The 24,906-nt window shown below is 38.6% G+C and overlaps 1 protein-coding gene and 1 long non-coding RNA gene across 3 annotated transcripts in view; one reads left to right on the top strand and one right to left on the bottom strand.

Moving 5' to 3' along the window:
- The window catches only part of RPTOR (regulatory associated protein of MTOR complex 1), a 478,109-nt gene that overhangs the window by 355,108 nt on the left and 98,095 nt on the right, over nucleotides 1-24,906 (top strand). The window contains exons 14-20 of the mRNA XM_058165601.1: nucleotides 3,713-3,787; nucleotides 6,385-6,450; nucleotides 6,630-6,821; nucleotides 7,640-7,780; nucleotides 13,074-13,191; nucleotides 16,023-16,163; nucleotides 17,838-17,996. Of these exons, the coding sequence (XP_058021584.1) occupies nucleotides 3,713-3,787; nucleotides 6,385-6,450; nucleotides 6,630-6,821; nucleotides 7,640-7,780; nucleotides 13,074-13,191; nucleotides 16,023-16,163; nucleotides 17,838-17,996 (892 nt within the window). The remainder of the gene's footprint in view (nucleotides 1-3,712; nucleotides 3,788-6,384; nucleotides 6,451-6,629; nucleotides 6,822-7,639; nucleotides 7,781-13,073; nucleotides 13,192-16,022; nucleotides 16,164-17,837; nucleotides 17,997-24,906) is intronic.
- Nucleotides 2,787-24,464, bottom strand: LOC131189502 (uncharacterized). 2 transcript variants are annotated; one of them, XR_009153060.1, is made up of 7 exons: nucleotides 23,882-24,464; nucleotides 21,856-21,972; nucleotides 19,457-19,536; nucleotides 16,810-16,975; nucleotides 15,965-16,086; nucleotides 13,180-13,348; nucleotides 2,787-3,146 (listed from the first exon to the last, which is right to left on the bottom strand). It is a non-coding gene; the product is annotated as an uncharacterized LOC131189502 (long non-coding RNA). The 2 variants fall into 2 exon arrangements; XR_009153059.1 differs by lacking the exon at nucleotides 16,810-16,975.

A 24,906-nucleotide genomic window follows, 5' to 3' on the forward strand; every position in this document is an offset into this window, starting at 1 on the left:
ATGCTTTTTGGTGCTGTAAGAATTTTTTTTCAGATCCATATCATCAGACTTTTATTATGTTAACTCCTAACATACAGACTGATGTAGGATTGATACAAGTAAAGACTCATGCAGATGCTGCTGTGATTTGTTCCCAATAGTGATTATTCCATGTGGCAAGCTATTCCACATGCTGCAGTTTACCATGTAGTCCCCACAAAATGGCAAATAGAAATTTAATCTATGGAGGAAACAGCTGTACATACACTATATGTCTTTCTTCATTCAGCAAACTTCAGAGGTAGCCATTCAGAGTGACCCATGCATAGCTGCTTATTCATGTGTGAATGGCCCCTAAATTGCAACATCCCAATATGTGGTCTATCCCATGGGATGTATTCCTTTTTAATGAGTTCATTTCTACAGTTTCTCTACCACCATCAGGCCCTAGAATGGTATACACATATTCCTGATAATAATATAATTGTAATAAATTTAAAATTTGAGTATAAGTAGAATTTTTGCAGAATAAAGCAGCGATCTAACATGAAGTAAAGATGAAGGTCCTATATTTAACACACATACACATTTAATATATGCTTCAGATGAATTAATTCTGAGTATTTGTTTAGACAGTATTTGTCTATATTTAGAGAGTATTTGGAGAGTTTTAGAATATATTTTTCATTAGGGCTGTATTATTTTGGTTGTTTCTCTCTTGACAACCTGGGGTATATGTTAGTGTGTGTGTGTGTGTGTGTGTGTGTGTGTGTGTGTGTGTGTGTGTGTGTGTTGTATTCCATAAAATTTAAGCAACTGAACTTGAATTTTGATAAGGCTATCAGGCATGCTCCTGGAGAGATATTTTGGTTTATTTCTTTAATAGTTCCTACTCTGTGACAATTACTTCCTGTTCTGAGGTTTTTCTACTGTGTTTCCCCAAAAATAAGACTTGTCCAGATAATAAGCCTAATCAGGCTTTTAAGCGCATGGGATAATATAAGCCACCCCCGTAAAATAAGCCCCCCCCACCAACTACTTACACACATGTGCAGCTGGTCCCACTATTTCCTCTGGTTGCTTGCCACGCAACCAAAATGAGTTGAGGAGGGGAGGCTGGAGGGGGGGAGGGGGACATGCCCTCCCCTCCCTGTTCTTCATGCTGGCCGAGAGGCCCAACACATCCCATCCCACCTCGATGGCAACAGCAACCTGGCTGCTTCCCTTCCCCGCTGTCTCTTTATCGAGAGAGGTGGCAGGTGGGGCAGGGGAGAAGCAAGATGCATGGCGTGAGATGTGGCTCCCTTTGCCATCTCTTCTCCCTCCCCCTCGCCGGGCATGGCATGACTCCTACCCCTTGCTTAGCCACCCGCCCCCTGTAGGGATGAAATTTGGGGGTGGCAGGTGGGGCGGGCGAGAAGCGGGACGCAGGTCTTTCCTTTCAAGCTCCGTCGCTTTCCTTGCCATTGTGTCCAGGGAAACGAAAACCTTCTCAAGAATTCGAGAAGTTTGATTGATCCCATGTCTCACCTGCCCTACCTGCCACCCCCAAATTGCATCTCTAAAGGGGGCGGGTGGCTGAGCAAGGGGCAGGAGCCCTGTCATCCCGGTGAGGGGGAAAGAAGAGATGGCAAGGAAATCCATGTCTTGCTCCATGCATTTCGCTTCTCCCCTGCCCCACCTGCCACCCCTCTTGATAAAGAGATGTCAGGGAAGGGAAGCAGCTGTTGCCATTGGGGTGGGGTGGGACATGTTGGGCCGCTCAGCCAGTGCGAAGAGCATGGAGGGGAGGCAACGGCAGCGATGGGACATCCAGTCCCACACTCGTCACCTCCTGCACCCCCAAAATAATAAGACTCCCCGATAATAAGACCAAGCCCTTATATGGGGGGGGGGTGTCAAAAGAAAATAAGACCCTATCTTATTTTTGGGGAAACACGGTAGTCTTAATCTTGTAATTAAAGCTGTAATTCAGAGAAGGAGAAACAAAGCCCTCCAGGTATTGCTAGAATTCCCAACAATCCTAATTAGTATCAACAGTAGAAAGGAATATTCAGAATCTTCAACATTTAAAAGACTTATATGCCTGTCCCTCAAACCCTCCCCAGCTCTGGCTAATAAGATTAGTTTCTTCTTCACTCTTATCTCAGAGCCCATGTTCTCTGTCTGCTTTTTTTACCCTTGTATTATAGTTTTTTAAAGCTTCATCAGCAATACAATAGTTTGATAACTATTTTTTCCCTGCCATTGCTGCAGCTTTTCCGTAAAACATTAAACAGATGAAGTACAAACTTTGCCTTTGTTTTTTTCCCCCCCCCAATTCATTTATGCTCTGGCATCAGGTCCCAGTTTAATACTTTGAATGTCTTTCCATCTGTTGTTTTTCATATATGACTCTCAGGACTTTCTGTTATAGATTTTAGCCCTCTTCTGATTTCCTTCCCTTAAGAATCAGAGCTCCTGAAAAGCTTGTTTGCTTGTTTACAGAGCATCCTTTTTTTTCATTGCAACATACAGAACTAAGATAAACAAAAGGAGATATATAATATAAAATAATATTAACAATTCTGGGTGGAGGGGAAAAAAATAAACTTATGTTGCATATTAAATGATTTGAATTGACCTAAAGGACTGCAGCAGTGGCACCACTCACTCCCCCCTTTGAAGCCGTACAGCAGAACTATGATATGGAGGTTACTCTGCCTCGTTGTCGTATACAGACCTTCATATAAAGAAACCTCTGTTGTGCCTCAGTAACTGTATTCATCCACATCGATTAGATATTACCAAGAACAGAGCAGCAGTAAAGCAGTGTTTTATTTCTTCAGCACCTCTTTACACTCATTTCTCCCCTCCCCCGTTTTTGTTTCCCGTCCTCCCCCGTTCAAAAAAAAAAAATGAAAGCAAAATCAATGCCTTTGTGAGCGTGTGTGCTAGGGTGCTTGTGATGTCTCTTATCTCCCATCTCTATCTAAGCTCAAGAAAATACAGCCTGAGCAATTTCATTAAAAGAAAGAAAGGAGGATTGGTGATTTATGCAGATAATAATCATGTTAAAAGAATGTATATGGTTTTGACTTGTAACTGCATACATCGAGGAGACTTGATTTTATCCAGACGATAGGGGGGGGGAAAGATGCGAGCGCCAAAGGAGTCACCCAGGGTAACTGTTGAAAGAAAAAGTATGTCAGTCGTTAAGTTCGTTCCCACTTCTCTAGGCTTTTTATGTCTTAATGAACATAGATTTTACAAAAGATGAACCAGAGGAACCCTTAGATTTTATCAGTTAGAGAAAAATAATAAAGTTTCCTATTATGGAAGAAGTTTTTTTCCCTCGCTACACCTGGCTTACCAATGACTCTACTCCTAGTTCATTGTACAGACTGAATGAACAAAAGATGTACTGTTCCTTAACGGTAAAGTTTGCTGGTAATTACTTCAAAGGACTCTCCAAGCAAACAAAGCTGCCTGTGGGCCTTGGGCATGGAGCAGATGTCCTTTGCTTCCATGATATAAATCTTAACCAAGATTTCTTGGCTGATGTCCTGGCAGAAGAAGCTTACTTCTGCTATTTTGTTTCTCAGATCAATTGAAAATTGAATTTGAAGGAGAAAAATTACTATGACATGAAATATTCATAAATCATCTGAAGGCTTAGAAGAAGTTTTTTTTTCAGATTATTGAATTTAACTGTTCTTTCTTCTCTTTCCTCACCCTCAATCTTGTTTTTTAGTCATGCCAAGCTGACCTTGTGAAGGACAATGGTCACAAATATTTCCTTTCTGTTTTGGCAGATCCTTATATGCCGGTAAGATTAAGTAATCAATCCCCTTTCCTTTCCATTGCTTCCCCTCCCTCCCTCCCATCCATCTGTTTACAACTTATGTGTTGTGTCTTGGCTCACGTGTAACTGACTTAATGAGGTTTTGTAGACGGTAAGAGTTCTTACGCAATTCTAATATGCAGTAGGCTTTGTTGAATAACAGCAGCGAAAAAAGTAAATATAACTTTTTCCCTCTCCTTAAGCTATTAAAAATATTGACAGGATTCAGGATATTCAGGATATTCATGGGAAAATGATTCTTCATGCAATATGACTGAATTAATCTTAGTGAGTTAATTAATATAAAACATTGTGATAGTGTGTTTCTTATTTGTTTGTTAATTAAATTACTGGCTAGATGGGCTATTCATGCCCTATTCAAAAGGAAGTTATCTGAGATAGTGCTGTTATGCTAACTTCATTTCCCTGACTTCCTCTGCTGAGCACCCTGATGGGAATAGGACAGTCTATTAATATCCAACCGCTTTCCAGTGAGATTCCTTTGTGTTATCAGAGTTGTCTTAATTTTGACACTGGGTTGTGCATGCCTTGAAAATGATCCAGACCTTGCACAAATATAGTACTTCTCTACTATTGATTGTAACAGACCTACTTTTTTCAGGCTTCTGTGGTTCCTTAAAATTAATATATTTCCTAAAGCAACTGGATCTTTTTTCATGAATAGTGGGAAAGTACTATGTTTTCATGAAGTCTGAAGCATTTCTCCTGAAACATTTATACAGTATGCACAATTCTATTAGATGGGCCCCCAATATAAGAACTGCAGCTCAGAAGTAAATTTTCCTATTCAGCTCTTCATGCTCAATCTCAAGGAGCAACATACCAACATAGTAGTACCTTTCTTCTGCCATTAGCTACATGGAAATAACATGTGAATAGGCTGTAGTCTGTCCATCAGAACAAAATGAAACATCAGCTTCCAACAGCTTTTGAATGCCTTATGCTAGAATATGGAGAGGCTGTTGCCTTCATCCCCTGATTTTGGATCGAGATAACTTGTTTGAGGTTGGAAAACAGGTTAGTCTTTGGTCTGCTCCTCTTACGTTCTTACAGCAATGTTGGAATAAAAGATACTATATTTCACAAGGAGCAATACATTTTACTTATTTTTCTTCAATTAAACTATTTGGATCTTTGTGAATAAGGCCACAGCAGACCTGAAGTTCCATGTGAAAAAGTTACTGTATAAGAATAGATATACAGACAGTACTCACTTTTCAACCCTATGTGGGACTCAAAGGTGCTTTTCCAAAAGGCAACTGGATTTTCTTTTTCCTTGAAGACATTTTGCTTCTTGTCCAATAAGCTTCTTCAGAACTGAAATTTGGTTCTTCAGAACTGAAGAAGCTTCTTGGATGAGAAGCGAAATGTCTTCAAGGAAAAACAGAAAGTCCAGTTGCCTTATGAAAAAGCTCCTTTGGGACAACCATGACCTGGAGGACTGAGAATCTCCATAGATGCCTATCTGGGACCAGAATTCCTGTCATTAAGTGAAGCAGTTGTTAAGCAAAATGTCACATGATCACACTACTTAGCGACAGCAATTGAGGCAGTCCTGGTTGCAGTCACTAGATCAGGAACATGAATCCATTAAGCCAAACCTTGTTTTTCTCCTGCCTGAAACGAACTGCCTCTGCTTCAACTCCTCCCATCTGCCTGGCTCTTCCCTTCTCTGCTCTTTTGGCAGTAACAGGGATAGGCAGCAGATGCAGGGCAGTCAAAAAGGCAGAGGTGAGGGGAGTACAAGCGGAAGCAGTTCAAGCAGAGCAGGAGAACATGATCGTGGGGCACTGCAGCAGCTGGACCTTTAAAGACCAGGCATAACTACCACTGATTCAGCACCATCACAACTTCAAACAGTTGCTGATGAATGGCTGTTAAGAGAGCACTGCCTATAAATGCAGTCTGTTGAGAAAAATAATTGTGCTAAGAATCCCACTTTTTCTGTAAATTGCAGTTTCTTCTATGAAATCAGTGGGCCCCAGTTCCTTCCTTATATATTTTTTAATAATATGTAACGTTGAAAAATTATAGAAAAAATAATTTCCAATCTTTCAAGTGATCTTGGAAAATGTTTTGTATGGTTCTTTAACAGCATTTGAAGCACAAAGCAATACTATTGTTGCCTATTTGACATGCACGAATATAGAGTTAGTAGAAAATTCCCATACTATTATAGACGTATATAGGCTTCTTATTTTGACACATTCCTGTGCTTGTACTGTGTATTGCCTATATTAACTTTATGATTGTTGATATTCGTATTTTCAAACAGCACTGTCTGACATCACATTACAAAACTTCAATCTTGAAGTAGAATTAATTCTATCAGAGGGCACCCATATCACCATCTGAAAAGGATTGGTTTGGTGTCATGACCATTTTCCTGTTCAGTTAAATAACATAATTTGTATATTAAGTTTACAATTTCCTGGAGTCCTCCAGCAGCGCAAATCTTTGTAAAAGATGCTGTTTCTCTTTTAAAGCTTTTGCCTAAAGCATTCCTGTATTGCTTTATCCAAGATTCATGAATAAAAATATTCTTGTGTCTATATGTTAAGGCCGAACACAGAACGATGACAGCTTTCATCTTGGCAGTGATTGTCAACAACTACAACACAGGACAGGTGAGTACAAGTGAAGAAAAAGTGAGGCTTGACTCAGTAACCTTGAATTAAAAAAAGTTTAGACAGCACTGATTTAAGGCCGGGCATTTCTGCCTCATTTCCCTTGGGAATATCTTGGACTTAAGATTTATATACTGGCAAGAAATGGATTGCGATATCATGAAGGCCCTTTCTTGCAGGAAGCTTGCCTCCAAGGGAACTTGATTGCCATTTGCCTGGAGCAGCTGAATGATCCACACCCTCTGCTGCGCCAGTGGGTGGCTATTTGCTTGGGCCGCATCTGGCAGAATTTTGACTCTGCAAGGTGGTGCGGCGTGAGGGACAGCGCTCATGAAAAGCTCTACAGCCTTCTCTCCGATTCAATACCTGAGGTAATCTTCTGGGTTTCAAAACAAATCTCTTCCAGCAAGGAGACCCTGTTCTGATTAGCTGCCTTCATGAGCTTCACTGTATTACAGAGCTGCTTCAGCGGTTGCCTAAAAGGAGGAGCCACCCGCTGTTTTTTGCCAGATAACCATTGAGATATTAAAAAGAGCCAACACGCAACTTTTTAAAAAGCTTTTGGTTAAGCTTGACCATAGGTGGTCCTTGCTTAGCGACTGCTTCATTTAGTGACCGTTCACAGTTATGACAGTGATGAAAAAGTAATCATACGACCAGTTCTCACATGTATGATCTTTGTAGGTCTGTAAAGCAAAGGGAAGCAGAAGTAAGGTCATAAGCACAGACATGGTTTCACTTAGGAATCGCTTTGCTTAGTGACTTGTTTAGAGGACTTCCTGCAGTAGGATTGCAATCTGGCTCAGTTTATTAATTGTATTGATTTTAATTGATAAATCTAATCATTCGTTGTTTGTTTAGAAGATAAAGACGTTCATTGTAAAGCATTTGTTTTAGTGGAAAAACCAAATATGCTTTTTAAGTACTTCTAACGCTTCAAGTAGCAGCAGCAAATTAACAAATGTGCAAATAGATGTGGAGAGCTCTTTAATCAATTAGCATTTCCTGTTACTTATTAGATTGCATTGAGTACATGTTTAAATTTTTTGAACGAGTTTCCAGCCTGAATATCTCTTTGCCCAAGTATGTGTGATTGACATCTGCATTTTTCAGTAGAAAATCTGATTTGGCCTATTCTTTGCAAAGACTCTTGTGATTTGTTATTCTCTTTCTTCTCTTTCTCTTGTAGGTTCGCTGTGCAGCAGTCTTTGCCCTTGGCACTTTTGTAGGCAATTCTGCTGAGCGGACAGATCATTCCACTACAATAGATCACAACGTTGCCATGATGCTGGCCCAGCTCATTAATGATGGAAGCCCCATGGTCCGAAAGGTATAGCAAAGGGGTAGGAGGGACAGATGCTAGTATCATGGCGTTATTAGTTTTAAATACAGATACTCCTCAGTTAACAACAGTAATTGAGACTGGAATTTCTGTTGCTAAATAAGTGATGCAGTTGTAAAATATGATGTCACAGGGCCACATCAGTTAGGCAGTTAGTTAGAGTTCCCAGCACTCTCTATTCCCCTGTCAAGCAAGGATCATCAAACAAGTCCCAGGTAGCTTGTAAGCAGACCATTTAGCTGGTAAGTGCTATGTGAGGAAGGGTCTGCTATGTGGGGAAGGGTCTGTGGGTGGCTGACAAAGTACAAACATGGCAGGAACAAGGATAGCTGCTGTCCTGTGGGGGAAGAGTACAGCGGTGGCCCCCAAGACATGACCCAAGCACAATGGGGCAGGGGGTGGCTGCTGCCAGGGGATGGAGGGTGTGAGCAACTTACTTGAGCAATTTGCAACTTTTCCTGCTGGCTTCCCCACTGACTTTGCTTTGGGGAAGCCAGCAGGGAAGATCACAGCAGAGAGCTTGTGACCACGGAACGCTGTAACTTTCTTAAGTGCAAGCCACTTGCCCAGCACCCAGATCTCGATCATTTGACCATGGGAATGCTGGGATGACAGGAACGTTGAGGATCATTTAGGTTGCTAAATGAGGAGTAACTGTGCATAACATTCTGAATATTTTTGTTTACTGAGACTTTTTTTCCCTCCGATACCAGTCCTTATTATGAGTTCTAGGTGATTTGATTCTAGCTTATAGGATTGATACCTAATTTCCATGGAAAATGAGAGGGCTCTACAGACTGCACCAAAGTCAAAGAGAGATTGGCAATTCTTTATAGCAGTTAAGAGCTTGGAAAGGAGATTTTAGCTTGTTTTTTACTAGGGAAAAGTACTGTGGGGTTTTAAAAGCTGCCCCTCTCTCCCCCTCCAATTCCTCCTCCTTTTCAGTGTTAATCCCTGGTAACTGAAGGTGCTTATCTATGAGCAGGTGCCTTTTTCCCAACTTGTCAGTTCTTTCAGATAAGATTCTTCTTCTAACACAAGAGAAATTGGAGCTGACATTTATTTTTCTTTATTCTGCTAACTCATGAGAAGTGGGTAAAAAGGGAGTTAATGCCTAAGGCCCTCTCCCGGGATTTCAGCTGTTGGATGGCTACCTCTGTCATCTAATTTTCTGTACTTCTTAAGGGTTTATTGGCTGTGCTTCATCAGTGATTTCTCTGAATGGCAAGTCAGGTGGTGCAGATTATTTTGCCTCTTTCTTCCCTGGGAGCTTCCAAAAGTGTCATTTTTTTGCACTTGGCTTTGTGTTTTCAGCCTAATTTTTTTTTAAAAAGAAGCTCAACTCACAGAGTTAAGATAGAAAGCACTTGCTGCAAAAGACACGTTGGGTGGAGCTATAGGGATATAGCTACCATTTTGCTATCACACCTCCAGTGGGCCGTCATTCTAAAACATGAGCTGCTATTTCTTGTCTGACCTGATAGTTCTTTGCACCCAGTTGGGTTGTTATCAATGTGGTATTTCAGTGTGAAAAACCCTTTTTGAAATAGAAAAGGGCCATTGTATAACAAAATAATGAAAAACTGGGTATTTAAAAAGGATAATTTTAGACCTGGCAAAATATTCACCGTTGGAAAGTATGCTGCTGATTGCCAAAGAGAAGTGGTAATTGTCAGCAGCAAGCTGTTATGCTGTATATCACTACTTTTATCTGGAGCTCCTCTGTTTAAACCACGACAACAACAACAGGGAGGAGGAGGAGGAGGAGGAGGAGGAGGAGGAGGAGGAGGAGGAGGAGGAGGAGGAGGAGGAGGAGGAGGAGGAGGAGGAGATTTCTGTCTTGTTCTATGCTTTCAGAACTAAGTTTGCAGAAATTTTCATTCCTCTTTTCGGAGATGGGTTCTGTCTCTGAAAAGCTTTTCGGTTGATCACTGTTTGCATAGCATAGTCTTGTACTACAATCTGTGACAATAAATATGAAATAATATTTTCTACTAGAAACAGAAATTTATGGCAGTCCTTTAGAAGAAAAAAAGAAAGAATAGGGCAATGCAGGAATGAAAGAGGACAACTTCATTCAAGAAAGAGCTCTCCTTAACCTGGCAGTGGGGGGCAAGGATAGAAGAATGATTTAATAAACTGATCTTGGTCTGCTCTGATTTCCTTTTACAGAAAAGTAGCATATTAATCACTTGATAGCACTGATATATAAAGTACCCAGAATGACCTGCTGGGTATTAGTATATTATAAGCAAACTATTTTTGATCTTTTCTAGCTGGCTTTTCTATATGATTTTTTTCCCTTCCATTCAATCATATCTGATTTTCAGAGACTGCCTAGACAAGTCCCTGCTATTTTCTTGGGAAAGTTTTCCAGAAATAATTTGCTGTTGGCTCCTTCCTGGGGCTGACAGAAAGTGACGATCCATGGTCATCCAGCTGGTTTTATTCCTAAGGCGGAACTAGAACTCAGTCTCTCAGTTGCTAGCCTGATGCCTTAGTAGTAGATCTGTAAATAAAATGCAAGGATATGTTTCTGACCTTTCTTTATGGCTGTCATTTTTCTTAATTCGTTATAGATAGACATGTCAAGAAAATAAATCTGAGATTTTTAAGATTTCCAATTGCCAGTTTCCTAGTTTCATCATCTCGTAGTTCCAGAAAATAATTGCCTTTTTTAATAAGGCAGGTTATCCTCAGCCTAAACTAAAATGGCAGTGTGGTAAATTATATTTTAATGGATAAAATTATCTATGGATAGGAAAAGAATGCTGTAATTTCATCTCTTCCTATTCAATATTTCTAGGACAGTACGTCAGTTTGACAATACTGGTTTGAATCAAATAATAAAGAGAGTAGCCTGACCAAGAATAAAAAGCTTTTTGTTGCAAATAATACATTTTGGAGTCAAATGTTCCTACTTTCTTCGGATCCTTATGCCAAAGTGAAGGAAAATCAATGTTTCACCAAGCAGCATATAAAAAGTGCCCTCATTCTCACTTGAGGTGACAGATGGGTATTAATTTTGTCAGAATGCTGATTTCTAGGGACTTGGTTTTCTTGCCTTTTTTTTTTTTGATGCTAACAAAAAGCTTTCAACTACACTAAAGCAAAAGAGAATATATTGGCTAAGCATTGCTGTCAGCTGTTTTCAAGGAAGGAAATGTATGTGCTCTTCAGAAGTAAACAGGAACAGCCCAATGCATTGTTGTAAAAGCTGAGAAATATTGTTGAATCCGGAAATCTTAAGTCTGGTATAAAAATGTTAAATTCAAGCTGATACATAAAGTTTCTCTTTGCTTTCCTTCAAAACCTGTAACATGGCTGCTTAAATAAAATAACCTAACAGTTTCCAATCAGAGTCTCAGTGATAGCTGAAACCTGGAGCTGATTCTCCTAGCATGATATTTGCATCCTTGATACTATTTTGGAATTACTAAGGCACCAGGTTAGAAAGTGGGAGATGGTAAGTTCAAATCCCACCTTAGCCATGAAAGCCAACTATGTAACTTTGGGCTAGTCATTTTCCCTCAGCCCAACCCACCTCCACAGGATTGTTATTGTGGAGAAAATAGGAGGAGGAAGGCGTGTTAGGTATGTTCGCTGCTTTGCGCTATTTGTAAAACTAATAAAGGTAGGATACAAATAAACAAATGAAATGTTTGTATGCAAATAACATAGTGTCCAAATTGATATTCCTAAAGTTTTTCTGAAACAAGATCCCTCAATTAACTGATAGATAATATTTGTGCTTATTTATTCCAGGACAGAGGGACCAGATATGTGCATGACCAGTGTTAATGTAATGTTTTTCATGTATGGATTCATACACTGTACTTAATCCTGATAAGGTAAAGGTTTGGTTTGGGTTTAGCATGTTATGGGAAGTCATCCATTGTGGTTGAACACAATGCTTATTGGCTTAGTCCATTGCTTGAAACCTTGTTTAACTGAACTTTGGCTTTATACAGTGTGAAAGCCTATTCCATGTGTGTAGGGATCATTCTATAAACAATCCAAAGAGGTCAAATATTATTTTAGCAATAAGTGAGGATATTATTTTCCAAATTAAAAGTCTATCATAGGTGTTTCCCAAGGAATGATACAATTTGTAAGAGACTTTTACACTGGAATCTTTTACATTGGAATCTGTATGGAGTTTGGAATTTATTTGTAAAAGATTATATAACGTTAAGAGCCAGTTTGGTGTAATGGTTAAGGCATCAGTCCATGAGTTGCATTAGGCACAAACCCAGTTCGGTGACTTTGGACCAGTCACTCTCTCTCAGCCCTAGGAAGGAAGCAATAGCAAACCACTTCTGAAAAACCTTGCCAAGAAAACTGCAGGGACAAGTCCAGGCAGTCTCAAAGATTTGGACGCGATTGAACAGTAGAAAAACAAACAGTGTCCACAACAGAACCCATCTTTTGTAGAAGAATATGCTTTCTGCTCTTCCTCCATTCCTGTTATATTTATAGATAGACAGGGTGATTGTGACATTGTAGTCTAAGCAAGCTTAGGACAGATTTTCTCTCTTTAGCTAGATGGGATAGATAGTTTTCATTTTCTAAATTTAAAATCTTTGCCAGAAAGTAAAGGGTTGGAAGGGACTTTGAAAATCATTTACACTAATTCCCTGCCTATTGCTAGAAATCGTTACTCTTAACATCCCAAGCAGATGGCCATCCAGTTTTGCTTAAACAACTCCAGGGAAGGAGAGTCCACTACCTTCCAAGCGGTTCCATTTTTGGGCAAGTCTTGCCATTAGATCTGTCATGATGTCCTGCCAAAATTTACTTCCTTATAGTTTAAATCTATCATTTCTGGTACTGTCTTCTGAAATAACTCTGAGCTATGCATCATGTCTTCCTGCAGTCTTCTCCAAGCTAACTGTACACAATGTCTTTAACTGTTCTTCCTAATTCTTTTTTGTCCTTCCAGGCGGTTTATCATTTTGATTACTATCCTGTACATGCTGTCTGGCTTGTCAAAGCAGTGCCCCAAACTGAAGATGGAGTAAAAAAATGATGTCATTTTTTGAGCCTGACATTAGATTTAGTTTTAGTTAAAGCTTCCAGTGATTATTGCTTTAGCTAACTATGATAATGAAAGTATTACAGTAAACGTTCCTATAACTTCAGTGTTACTGATAGAACATCCTGTGTTATGTACTTCAAGTTATTTACCAGGCACTTGGTAACAGCTCTCCAGGGATGGAACATTCTTGGGGTTAACTTCTGGGGTTTCAGAGATCTATTTTTCATCTTTGTTTCTCAACAGGAGTTAGTTGTGGCACTGAGTCACCATGTGGTTCAATATGAAACCAATTTCTGCACAGTTGCCTTACAGTTTATGGAAGAAGAGAAGAACTATGCATTGCCCTCACCTGCTGCTCCAGGTACTCTATCATCTTCTTTGGAAGTACAGGGTTTTAGAAGTCGATTCTGTGAGCTATATTTTTTAACAGGAAACTGAAAAAAAATATTGTTTCCTTCTCCCATTTTCTTGAATCCTATTAGGTTATCTGAGGTCTAAAAGTGACAAAAATGCCAATTCTGTTGGAAAACAAGATAAAAAATAAAATTCAATTTGTTTGAAGTGCTTGAACTCCCCTAGCATTATGCTAATTCATATGTAACACCAGCAGTTTAGCTTTTTTTTTATGTAAAGCATTTATACCCTGCTGATCAGTTTAAGAAGCTCCTAGAACGGCTTACATAATAATATTTTAAAGCAAAAACTCAGTCCCTGGGTTTTTAGCTTTACAATCTTATAGCATCAAAGAAAAAGAAGATGCAGAACGAAAAGGAAAACAAGAAAACAAGCAACTTCTCTCATGATTCCTGCAGAAGGCAACTGTGATAAGAAACAGCCAAAGAATACCCTCAGCAGCAGAGCAGATCCTTCTGTTGTTTGTCTTTATATGGCATTTTGGCCTTGCTGGCCATTGAAGAAGACAGCCAGATGTTTAGGTGCAAGTGGGGAAAAGCCCACATTCGGACTGGGATTTTATGTGTTTCTTCTGTCCTTTCTCCTAATGCATTTGATTTGTGTTGAAAGATTTGTTTGGGGGGGGGAGAGTTGGTTTATTTAGATAAAAGCTTCCTGTTTTTCATTCCCTCTGTACTCCTCTGCGGAATAATGCCTCCCCCAAAAATATTAAAATAGTCTCTTCCCTCCTAAATTTCAGAAAGTCTAAAAACTTAGTTGTTCTATTAAGCCTTGAGGGCAGGATGTTGTGACTGTTTTTCTGCACAGTGATTAGATTCTTTGGTTTAAAGTCCCAATTTATTTATGTGCTTTATAAATTTTACTTCTGATTTACTGTATTTTTCTTTAAATCCAAATTAGAAGGTTATGAAATTATATGCTCTAGGAGTAAATTTGTTTGAAACAGTTTATATGTACCCTATAAATAAAATGTGTACTTTAATAGCTACTGTGCCTTAAATTGGGGGGGGGGGGCATTTTAAAAAGTGGAAACATAGACCAGCATAATTTGTATAGGAAGTAAATGGTTATAAATAAAATGCACAAGAAGCTGTCTTTGGTGTGCATTATAAAAGCTTTTTTATAGCCAACTAAGACTAAGTTTTGGAGAAAAATGAGATAAAAAATAAAAATTGCAAGCAGTCATAATATAATGCAATTCTTTGGGAAAATATTTAGGCAGGAAAAAGATCATTAAGCTTTTTTTGTTTGCTGTTTTATTGTAATATCCAGACTCGCACTTCAGTAGTGATACCTTGCTGAACTCAAATGAGGTCAGCTTTGTTTGGGGGCTGTCATGTAAGTCTCATAACTAGCAGTTCTTGCATGGTAGCAGTCTGTACATTTTCCTCTACTTTAAATCAGGAAATTGAAATAGTATCTCAGTTTTAAAATGTTACTTCTGAGAAATCCCACTGATTGTCCCATTGATACTAAATTAGAACATTTGTCCCATTAATACTAAACTAGAACATTTGTTAAAAGGAAAAAAGAGAAGCAGTCTAGCCTTTCAATTTGTTGCTTGTGGAGTCCTTCATGCTCTCTGAGTTTGGTTGTTTTCTTGTAGACATTTTATTACTCTACTGTGCCACTGTTACTCTTCAGTGCCAGAAGGGAGTAGGGTTTGCTGTCTGTTTATATATATAGTTTATACATAGAGGCTTGCCCTGTCAGTGTTGATGGGAGTCTTGTTTTCTTCTTCTGCTAGTTCCTTGATTAAGCCATTGTTTACTGTTTGTTTACCTAAGCTGATTTGTTCCTTGATTTGTTACCTATTTGTACATTGCCTAGAACAGGGGTATCAAACTCGATTTCATTGAGGGCCGCATAAGGATTTGACTTTGGGGGGGGGCAGGGTAGGCATAGTCATGGTGGGTGTGACCAGCTCGAAGTCACTCGTGTTGGGAGCACCTGTGGTGGCCAAGTGCTAAGGCAGGGCTTCCCTCAGACCCTCCCTCACTCTTATAATTTCCTTCCTTCCTTCCTTCCTTCCTTCCTTCCTTCCTTCCTTCCTTCCTTCCTTCCTTCCTTTTCTTCTATTTCCTTCCCTCTTCATTCTCCTTTCTTCTAACTTCCCCTCTTTCCTTATTTTTTCTTCCTTGCTCTCTTTGCATCTGTCCTTCTTTTTCTTTGTCTGTCAGTTTCTTTCTGACACTTTTTTCTTTCCCTTTCTCCTTTCCTATCTCTTCTTGCATGCTCAAATGCAAAAGTTCCTCCTTTTTTTATTTTTATTTTGTTTTGCTAGCCCTCTGCCATCGAAAACGGAGCTCGGGAGGGCCACGTGTGCCCCCTCAGGCCCCGTTTTTGGCTGCAATGGCCTCCTGCAGCCCTCTGCCAGCAAAAACAGTGCCGGGGGGGGGCACTGGCCCTCCAGAGCTCAATTTTCAATGGCAGAGGGACTGTGGGCCGGTCCTTTGCTGTTTCCAGGGCAGCCCTGTGGGCCAGATCTAAGCATCCCACGGGCATTGAATTTGACACCCCTGGCCTAGAAAATACATTTTTGAATATATTAAATTTGTATGCCACCCATCTCCCAGTTCGAGGCAACTCTGGACTGTAAAAGATACAGGGAAGCCAACTGCCATCCAGAGTCATTTCGATACTAGACAGGTGTCAAATAAATTGAATAAATAAATAATAAACCTTTGCCTAAGGGGCAGCAGTGGCTATCATTAACTTACTTGAAACTGTTACTTGTTTACTATTTTGCGGGAATAAATATTCCTATTGCCTCCATAGAGGGTGGAAGTCTGACTCCAGTCCGAGATAATCCATGTACTCCAAAACTCCGTTCTGTCAGTTCCTATGGAAATATTCGAGCAGTCACTACAGCAAGGAACTTGAATAAATCTTTGCAGAATCTCAGTTTGAATGAAGAATGTAAGATACCTTTTCATTTTTTAAAAAATATATATATTTATATAACTTTATACCATGTGTGCAGAAATGGCACAGTTAAAAGTGGATAGTGTCTCTAATTACTATTTGTAAATAGCATGACATGGGATCAGATCCTGAAAATCATGACCAGAAGTATATATCTTGGCAAAAGTGATATATTTGTCCTGTTGACTCTAGTCCCTGTGCCTCTCCCAAAACGAGTGCTGAAAGAGGAAAAATGAAAGAAAAAAGAAAAAAAATCTTGCTATAACAAATTTGCATACATATATAATATCTTCATCTGATTTTCAGTTACAGACAGTCCTCAACTTACAACCATTCATTTAGTTACAGTTTGAAGTCACAATGGCACTGAAAAAAAGTAACCTGCGACCATTTTTCACACTTATGACCATTGCAGCAGCCCCATGTTCACATGCTCAAAATTTGGATGCTTGGCAACTGGCATGTATTTATGATGATTGCAGACTCCCAAGATCATGTGATCATTTTTTGTGACCTTCTGACAAGCAAAAGTCAATGGGGAAGCCAGATTCATGTAACAACCCATGTTGTTAACATAACAACTGCAGTGATTCACTGAACAACTACAGCAAGAAAGGTCATAAAATGGGGCAAAACTCACTTAACAACTGTTTTGCTTAGCAATGGAAATTTTGGGCTCAATTGTGGTCATAAATCGAGGACCACCTTGTATATTCCCTTATCCAGAAGCAAGTCGTGATGCTACCATATCCCAAAGGTTCTTCAAGCCATAGTTAGTTTTTCAGAGAAAACAAATAGCTGCGGCCCTGAAAAAAGAGATGAAAAAAAAATCCCTCTTTTTATGAGTTTCTTTTCACATGTAGCTTTCAGGACATAATCATAATAGCCAGTTCCTTGATGGAGGGACATGAACCAGCAAATCTCCCCTACCTATTATTCCCTGAATTCCATTACTTTAATTTTTCTTCATATCTTTTCCCGCTTTTTTACAGAAAAACATGTATCTGGCAGGACTCCCAAATCATTCATGCATCCCCAAAATATTTCCATATTACAAAGTTGCATATTTCTGCTAATTTCTGCTCTCAGATATGTTTTAGTATTTAAATTAACAGTGGTTATGATCTTCTGTTTCTCCATTATGTTAGTTAGATAGATAGTTAGTTAGTTAGTTAGTTAGTTAGAGTTAGAATAACTTTATTGCCACTTTGAATGTACACTGATCAGCATATATTAAAATGAAATTTTATTGTATACAGCTCTCAAAGGGTCACCAACTCCAATATACACTACATAAGCATGACAAAATAAATAAATACAAAATTATGCATATATTATATGACACAGAGAAACAAGTTGATATGACACCCCTTCTGAAATATTATTTTTTGACTTTTCAAGAATAGAGGCAGAACCAGTATGTTAACTTCTAAAATAAAACTTATTTAGAGCAGGCTAAGCCTCAGAGAGATGGAGCCTGGTGACTAAATGGTGGAACTAATGCCACATCACAGTCACTAGGATTTCTGCATGTGGCTAATAGATACTACTGCAAAACCAAGTATATCCCGTCTCCCTCAAATTTCCATATGCAACTCATACTTTATTGAGTGTAGTCCTTGAATAAGTGTTTTGTTCAGTGTCTGCATCCTTATTGTTATTCAACAGCTGGAAGCTCTGTTGCATTTTCCCCTGGGAATCTGAGCACCAGCAGCAGTGCCAGCAGCACCTTGGGCAGCCCTGAAAATGAAGAATATATCTTGTCTTTCGAGACGATTGACAAGATGAGGAGAGTCAGCTCCTACTCATCACTGACTTCTCTGATAGGTAAGCCTAAACGTTTTCAAGCCAGCTTATTTATAACACAGAGGATGGGATGAAAAGGTCAACAATTGCTCCAAGCCAACATCATTGTGGTAGAAGGAATAGAAAATGATGATTAAAATGATGATTTGGGGGAAAGAACAGATAGAATACAATGCAAAAATGTTCATGTGGGCATGTGTCGATTTTCTATCCAGGATATTTTTTTCCTACAAATTTAAGCAAAAGAAGCTAATATTGATTGGAATTTGTAACGGAGCTGTTAAACAGGCAGCTCATGATATATGGCCTACGGTCTCTTCTTAACTCACTATTTTGTTAAAATGACATTCTTGTAATCAGCAATGTTCCTTTCTGATTGTTTGTTGATTATTTAGTTTGTATCTCATTTTTTTCCTAGCTAGGTAGAAAACTCGGGAGCAATCTTGCCAAGCAATAAACTAGCATAGCTTACTATTACTACAATGGTCACTTAAGCTCTTTGGGCAGGATAGGTAGTCGCCATCTTGGAGTAAAGCTTCTTTGTCTGTATCATGATGCCAACTGCACAGTAATGTTGTTGACAGCTCAGATTAAAAGTTTCATGGATGTGGATTGCTAGTATGTGCCACTCCCTTTGCCCAAATACCTTTATAAAATCACCTTCCACCATCATTAGAAAATAAACAAAAGGCAAAACTATGATAGATTGCAAATAAAGAGTCAAATCCTGATATTTCTAGGTAGAAGAATCAGGGGTTGATCCTTGGGCTGCATGGACAAATAGTCTGACCAAGATTATTTGGCATTTCTTTCCAGAAGCATTGGCACTCAGTATTTAATGTGAATATTATCAACTCACAAGGGAGTTAGAAATTGTTTTTAAAACTGCTATCTATTTTTTCATTCCTCCCTTCTGATCACCAACTCTGCAGCTCCTCTTGCATATAATATGTTTTGTGATGAGTGGGATTCTTGAGATTATTCTTGGGATTATGATCCAACTAAATTACCAGTTACATTGGGAATATAATGTAGAAAAACTGCAGTATAGCCAATCAAATTCAAAAACATTAAAAAGCAAGATGACAAAAGAACAAGAAACTGATAAATACTTTTACTGGTTTGGGAAACAGAAATAAAAGAACATATTGTCTGTGGAGGATGAAAATTGTGTACCTTATATCATCTCTTTTACAATACTCTGGCACTTCAATTGCTCCTTTTGTAAAGCTTGATATTTCCCCACTGTTTTCTTCAAATGTTCAAAAGAGTTTAATTTGTTACCAGAATTTCAAAAAACAAAGTCATAGAAAGAAACTGAAAATAAGCAAAAAAAAAAAAAAGACTCAAAGCAGTACTCCAATGCCCCCCTTATTCGTATTCTGCCAGGAACAGCTCATATCCAGCTGTAAACAGCATAGCTTCTGGAAGTGGTTTAAAATTCATAACTTGCCCAAAATTCCATTACTTTCAGCACTTACCTTTTAAATGATGGGGGATTTTTCCCCCTCGTGACTTCTTTCTTCCACCTTCCCACTTTGTAGAAGAGCCTTCCTTTCAGCTGCAGTGTAAAGAAAAATTGTTCTAAAATGTTGAACGATCCATATGCTTGACTTTAGAGATGGCAGACGTACATCAATTCTTTAGAAAGCTGCAGGATAGCGTTACTCATATAAAAAATAACAATATTTAGCAATACAGTTGTGATTTAGAAGAGTTCCTGTAGGTTACTGAGAAAGTGGCTCTTTTGCATAGATATGCTCTCAGGTTCCATTTTTGACCTGGGTAGCAAGAGTGAGAATGTCTGTAAGGAATCCCTGCTGGTCAGGTTAGACCATGGTTGTCCAACTTTTTGGTTTGGCTGGGCCACATTGAGTAAAGAGGAATTATCCTGGGCCACATGTAAATATATATATAATATAGTTAATGTGTATAAGTCACGTAATGATAGGTTTTGTCAGATGCAAGAAGTCAGAAACCAGATGAGTTCAAAAGTACTACAAGCTTATTTCATACTATCTTTACACAAGCATCTGAACTACTAATGGTCAAGGAGAATTGGTGTCAACAGGGGGCTAGAATTGCATCTCTTCTGAGGCCATAGGTATTCCAAATTGATGATGCATTTGACACAGCCTCGGCCTCAGCCTGGTTGTCTCACACAAGTTTATAATCTTGTGGAGCCACATTACATGTCCAACCCACAGCCCATGGTCCACATTACACATTGCATCCATGGACTGTGGGTTGGACATGCCTGGGTTAGTGCTACGAAACATGACCAATATAACCCAGAGATAGATTCATCTGACACTATATAAGGCTGCTTCATATGAACAGAACCTGCACCTGATGCTTTAGCATATGAAAACATATCCCAATTACAGTATATCACATTAATTTGTCATCTTTAAAATTATGGAATTAGCATCATTATGCCTGGCGCTTAGAGATTAACACCAGGCTTTACTGCAGACCTCCTCCTGAAATTACCAGAAATTGTACTTTCAGATGAGTCAGAAGGGAGAAGAATATGAAATATATTAACTTTAATTACATTGAAACCAAATCAGATTTAGTTTTATGCTAGCTCCACCAGTTCTTTATGCATTCCCCCAGCATACCACTTGGAGGTCAAGTGAAGGTCCAGCTTAAAAAGGGTCACACATGTGTGGTTTGGAGAATAAAAGAATATAAATCCCAAGGAGTTTCAAATTGAACATTTAACACACTGGAGGAGAGGAAAAAGGACTGGAGGAGCAAAGTAATTAAAGAAATGATATTCATTATTTTAGTTATGTGTGCTTAAGCTTGAAAATTGGAGCATGTCTATCATGGGATCAATAGGATGGATATCATTAGAAAAGAAAAGTAACGAAACACGGGAAAATGTTTTGAATTCCGGTCGTTGCAGTTTTGAAAAGGATATGATGATCAAGGGGAGACAGAATAGATTTTGATGAGAGCAGTAATACATAAGGCAGTTCATTGGAGAGTTTGCCCTAAGACAGGGAGGTCAAAAGAAAAAACCAAGAAGCTGATTGGAGGGGAATCATGAGTGCAATCACAACAAAGTGGAACTAAGGCAAAGAAGAAAGCAAGACAGTATTAAGGTCTGAAACAATGGTTAAGAGCTCTAGAATACTTGGGGATGTACTGTAAAGAGTAGGAGGTTCCAATGAATTAATTTCAGAAATGCAGTGGGCAAGTGAATAGGCAAAAGCTGATCAGATCGCACTTGTAGGAATGCCACAATTATTAGAATATGCTTTAAAGGAGAGAGCAATAACAGTGTCTTGAGGGAAACAAAATCAGTTGTTGAAAATATTAAGAAAGGAAAATTAATAGGCAGTGATGGGTTTCCTAGCTTAGGAAATGGCAGTTCCCAAGAAAGAAAACAAGGAAAACCAAAAGTATATAATTAGGTGATATGTGCAGCAGGGAGTTTGAGAGGAAAACTGGAAAGAGAAAAAGGAAATGTAAAAGCCTCTGTCAACTTGTGTTTAATTCTTGTCAGCTTCATGGATATGTCCAGTGGTGGGATTCAGCCAGTTCGCATCACTTCGGGAGAACCGGTTGTTAACTTTCTGAGCAGTTTGGTAAACTGGTGTTTGGAAGAAATCATTAGGGCAGAGAACCGGTTGTAAAATTACTTGAATCCCACTACTGGATATGTCCATATAATTTTGATGGCAAACAATTTGGAAATGGTTTTGGCACTGTCTTCCAGGAATTTTTTTTAAATTCCCAGTCAATCCTGCAGCTCCATTATTTCCTAATGGTTTTCCATCTAAATAATAATGTCCAATCCTTCTTCCTTAACATACACATACACAACACAGAGAGATTTTTGAAATCAGACATCAAAAATTCAGTTTACCTTAGAAGAATTACTTGGTTGAAAAAAAGCATCCTGCACTTTGGGCACCACTAGTCTCAGTTGAGCCTATGATGAAATGGCATTCCCTTTAAAGCTTGATCCTAGTGTGATTGGGGGCTGGGGGTGGGTGGGAAATAAGGATTAGTAAGAAATGACTGTTAATAAATTATATTTTGTCAGTAGCAACATTTCTAGGTAGGAGAAATAATCAGAGGAAAAATTTTTCAATACTGAAACTCTCATTGTCATTCTGAATATTAAGAGATGAAAAATATACAGCTCTCCAAATGTTGCTGTTCCCAATTTTCACCAATCCATGGTTGTCTTGAATCACTATGTTTGGGTCAATATTAAATTTCTTTATTTAAAAATATATATACTACTTCTCATGTTCATGCATCTCCAGATATCATACTTAACTGCAGTTTAGCTTGAAAATGAAACCACCTAGATACATAAAGACGTGAATAGGTATAAAAACAAATGAATAAACTTCAGGAATTTACCTGAAAGGGTACTTCCCAGTGATGTTTACAGAACAGTTTCCCTGTTTGGTGACTGAAGTTTGTTATTATCATTAAAATATCTTGTCCCTCCTCAACTACAATGCAATGTCGGCTGGCTGGCAACCCCCAGGGGAAGGGCCTTCTCTGTGGGGGCTCCCACCCTCTGGAATGAACTTCCCACAGGATTCCGCCAACTTCCTGACCTTCGAACCTTTCGCCGCGAGCTGAAGACATATTTATTTATTCGCGCAGGACTGGCATAGAATTTTAGATTTTATATGGTTTTCAATTTTTAGTGGGTTTTATTGTTTTAAATATATTTTAATCTGGGCCAAATTGAATAAGTTTTTTAAATATTATTTTATCTTGTATTTATTCTGTTGTTCTGTTTTATCTGGCTGTAAACCTCCCTGAGTCCTTCGGGAGAAGGGCAGTATAAAAATCTAATTAAATAAATAAATAAACTAGCCCAGGGCTGCATGTCACATGCATTCTTATTTTTTCCATCTTTGTAATGCTGATTTGCCAGAGACAGTCCTTGGGCTCTGGGGCTGAGATGGGATTTTAATTCCCATCTCTCCAGCTGAAGTCCAGCACTTTTGCTGCTACCCTGGAAGCCACTTGATTTGTAGTCCTTGAAACCTTCTGTATAGTTTGGTCATGATTCATTGTTTTCAGTAAACAGGCATCAAAGCTGCAGTACAATTAACATTTAAACAGCAAAGAACAATCCCAGCCCCATCCAAGAAGTACCAAAGAAAGAAAATGAAAAAGAAAAAAATTAGCCTTGTTCTTAGGTATGATATCAGTACAACCAGTTTTTATCCTTGCCTTGTCTACTGTAACCCTCTACCATTATCCCAAAAATTAAGTTACACCCCCCCCCCCACACTCCTCCTGAATCATCTCACAAGCTCTTTCTCCACTCAGAAAGTGAACTCTCAGATAAATTTTTAGGGGCCATTTTCCAATAAAAGGATTCAATTGGTTAACTAAATAAAGCAATTGACAAAAATTTAAAAACTGTATATTAAAAAAGAGATTATAATAAAGAATTCCATCACCTTCTTTCAGCCCTCCTCTGAGGTTTAAATAATAAAATGGCATTCTGCAGTTTTTGTACAACCGTTGCGTTGTTTTTTTACAAAATAAAAAAAAGAAATCTGATTGATTAATTGGGGCACTATTTTTGTCAGTCAGAATGCTTTAATCATTTAATCTCTGTAGCATTGCAGTCCTTTTTTTAATTACCTGTCATATTACAAAATATACATGATATAAGAGAACATACTCATTAATGCAACAGCATAGGATTGAAGATGTATTTTTAGGTAGCTGAAGGATTTATAGAAAGTTTATTTTACATTGCTCATTCAGGTGCATAAATTTTTCAGTCATTGATTGCCATAAAGGCTAGCAACAACCTCTTTTTCCTAAGCATTTTATGAGATCTCACCCCAAAAAAATAAAAATCAAATCCTATTCCCCCTTTCCCTCCTGCTGCCTTCCATGTAATATACCTATTTAGGAGGAGCATCAGCTGGAAGCAGAGAAAATTCTCACTGTTCCTGATGGCACGATGGCTCTGGATCCTCCATTGTGCTCTTAGAAATGCTGCTGAGTCTTTTTAACTGTTGCTTCCTCCTGGCTTGGTATATTCAAACAGAAAATTAAAACTGAATAAACCTCCTCTTTGCTGCCAAGGTCAGAGAAAGAACTTAAAGATCAACCGCCTATCATCTGCTGCTAGTTAATCTGTTTTCTCTGTTGCTAGTTAATCTCCTCCCCGATTAATTTTGAAAGGGGGAAGAGTAGCAGAAAATGTTGGGAATGGCTAATGGGGGAGGAAGTGGTACATACTTTGCTTTGAGCTTCTAGAGAAAGGTAGGGTGTGCCTCAAATGGGTAAATAAAGAAGAAAAACTTTGCCCAGCAAAGTTTAACTCAAACTGTAATTGGCATGGCTTTTCTGAATGAGAGGAGCTCATTTCTGAACCTTCCAATTTATAAATTTGGCACAAGCATTGCAACTGCAAATTATGGTGAATTCCCACAGCGTTCAGTCTCTCAGTAAGCCAGGCATCTGAGAGAAATGGCACCGCAGCTGCTCTAACTTGTATGTGCGTACCATTCATCCAGGCCCCTTTCAGCTGAAGGGTTTGAAAAATGCAAGCCACTTGAAGTGTCCGGATTGCGACTGTTAAATTGAATAAAGGGCCATGCATAGCTGAATGTAAAATTAAAAGCTCCCAGCAAAGAAGGGCTATTTACTTCTCCTGTTCTTATTAAAGGGAATCGTTTCGCAACTCTCTGTACTGTAAGGCCCATTGAACCAATTTTGAATTAGCCCAGCTAATTACAGAGCCGTCATTTTTATAGAAATTTTATTAAACGTTACAATTAAAAAGGTAAGAGCTAATACAAACTTCAAAAAGAATAAAAGAAAAACATGCAGAAAAAAAGGGAAAAAACTAGAAAAGAAAGAAAAAATAAGAATATAGTAATGAAAAAGAAATATCTAACTATGAGTATAGCAATTTAAAAAA

This window comes from Ahaetulla prasina, chromosome 2 (assembly GCF_028640845.1).
Source record: "Ahaetulla prasina isolate Xishuangbanna chromosome 2, ASM2864084v1, whole genome shotgun sequence".
Classification (NCBI taxonomy): Eukaryota; Metazoa; Chordata; class Lepidosauria; order Squamata; family Colubridae; genus Ahaetulla; species Ahaetulla prasina.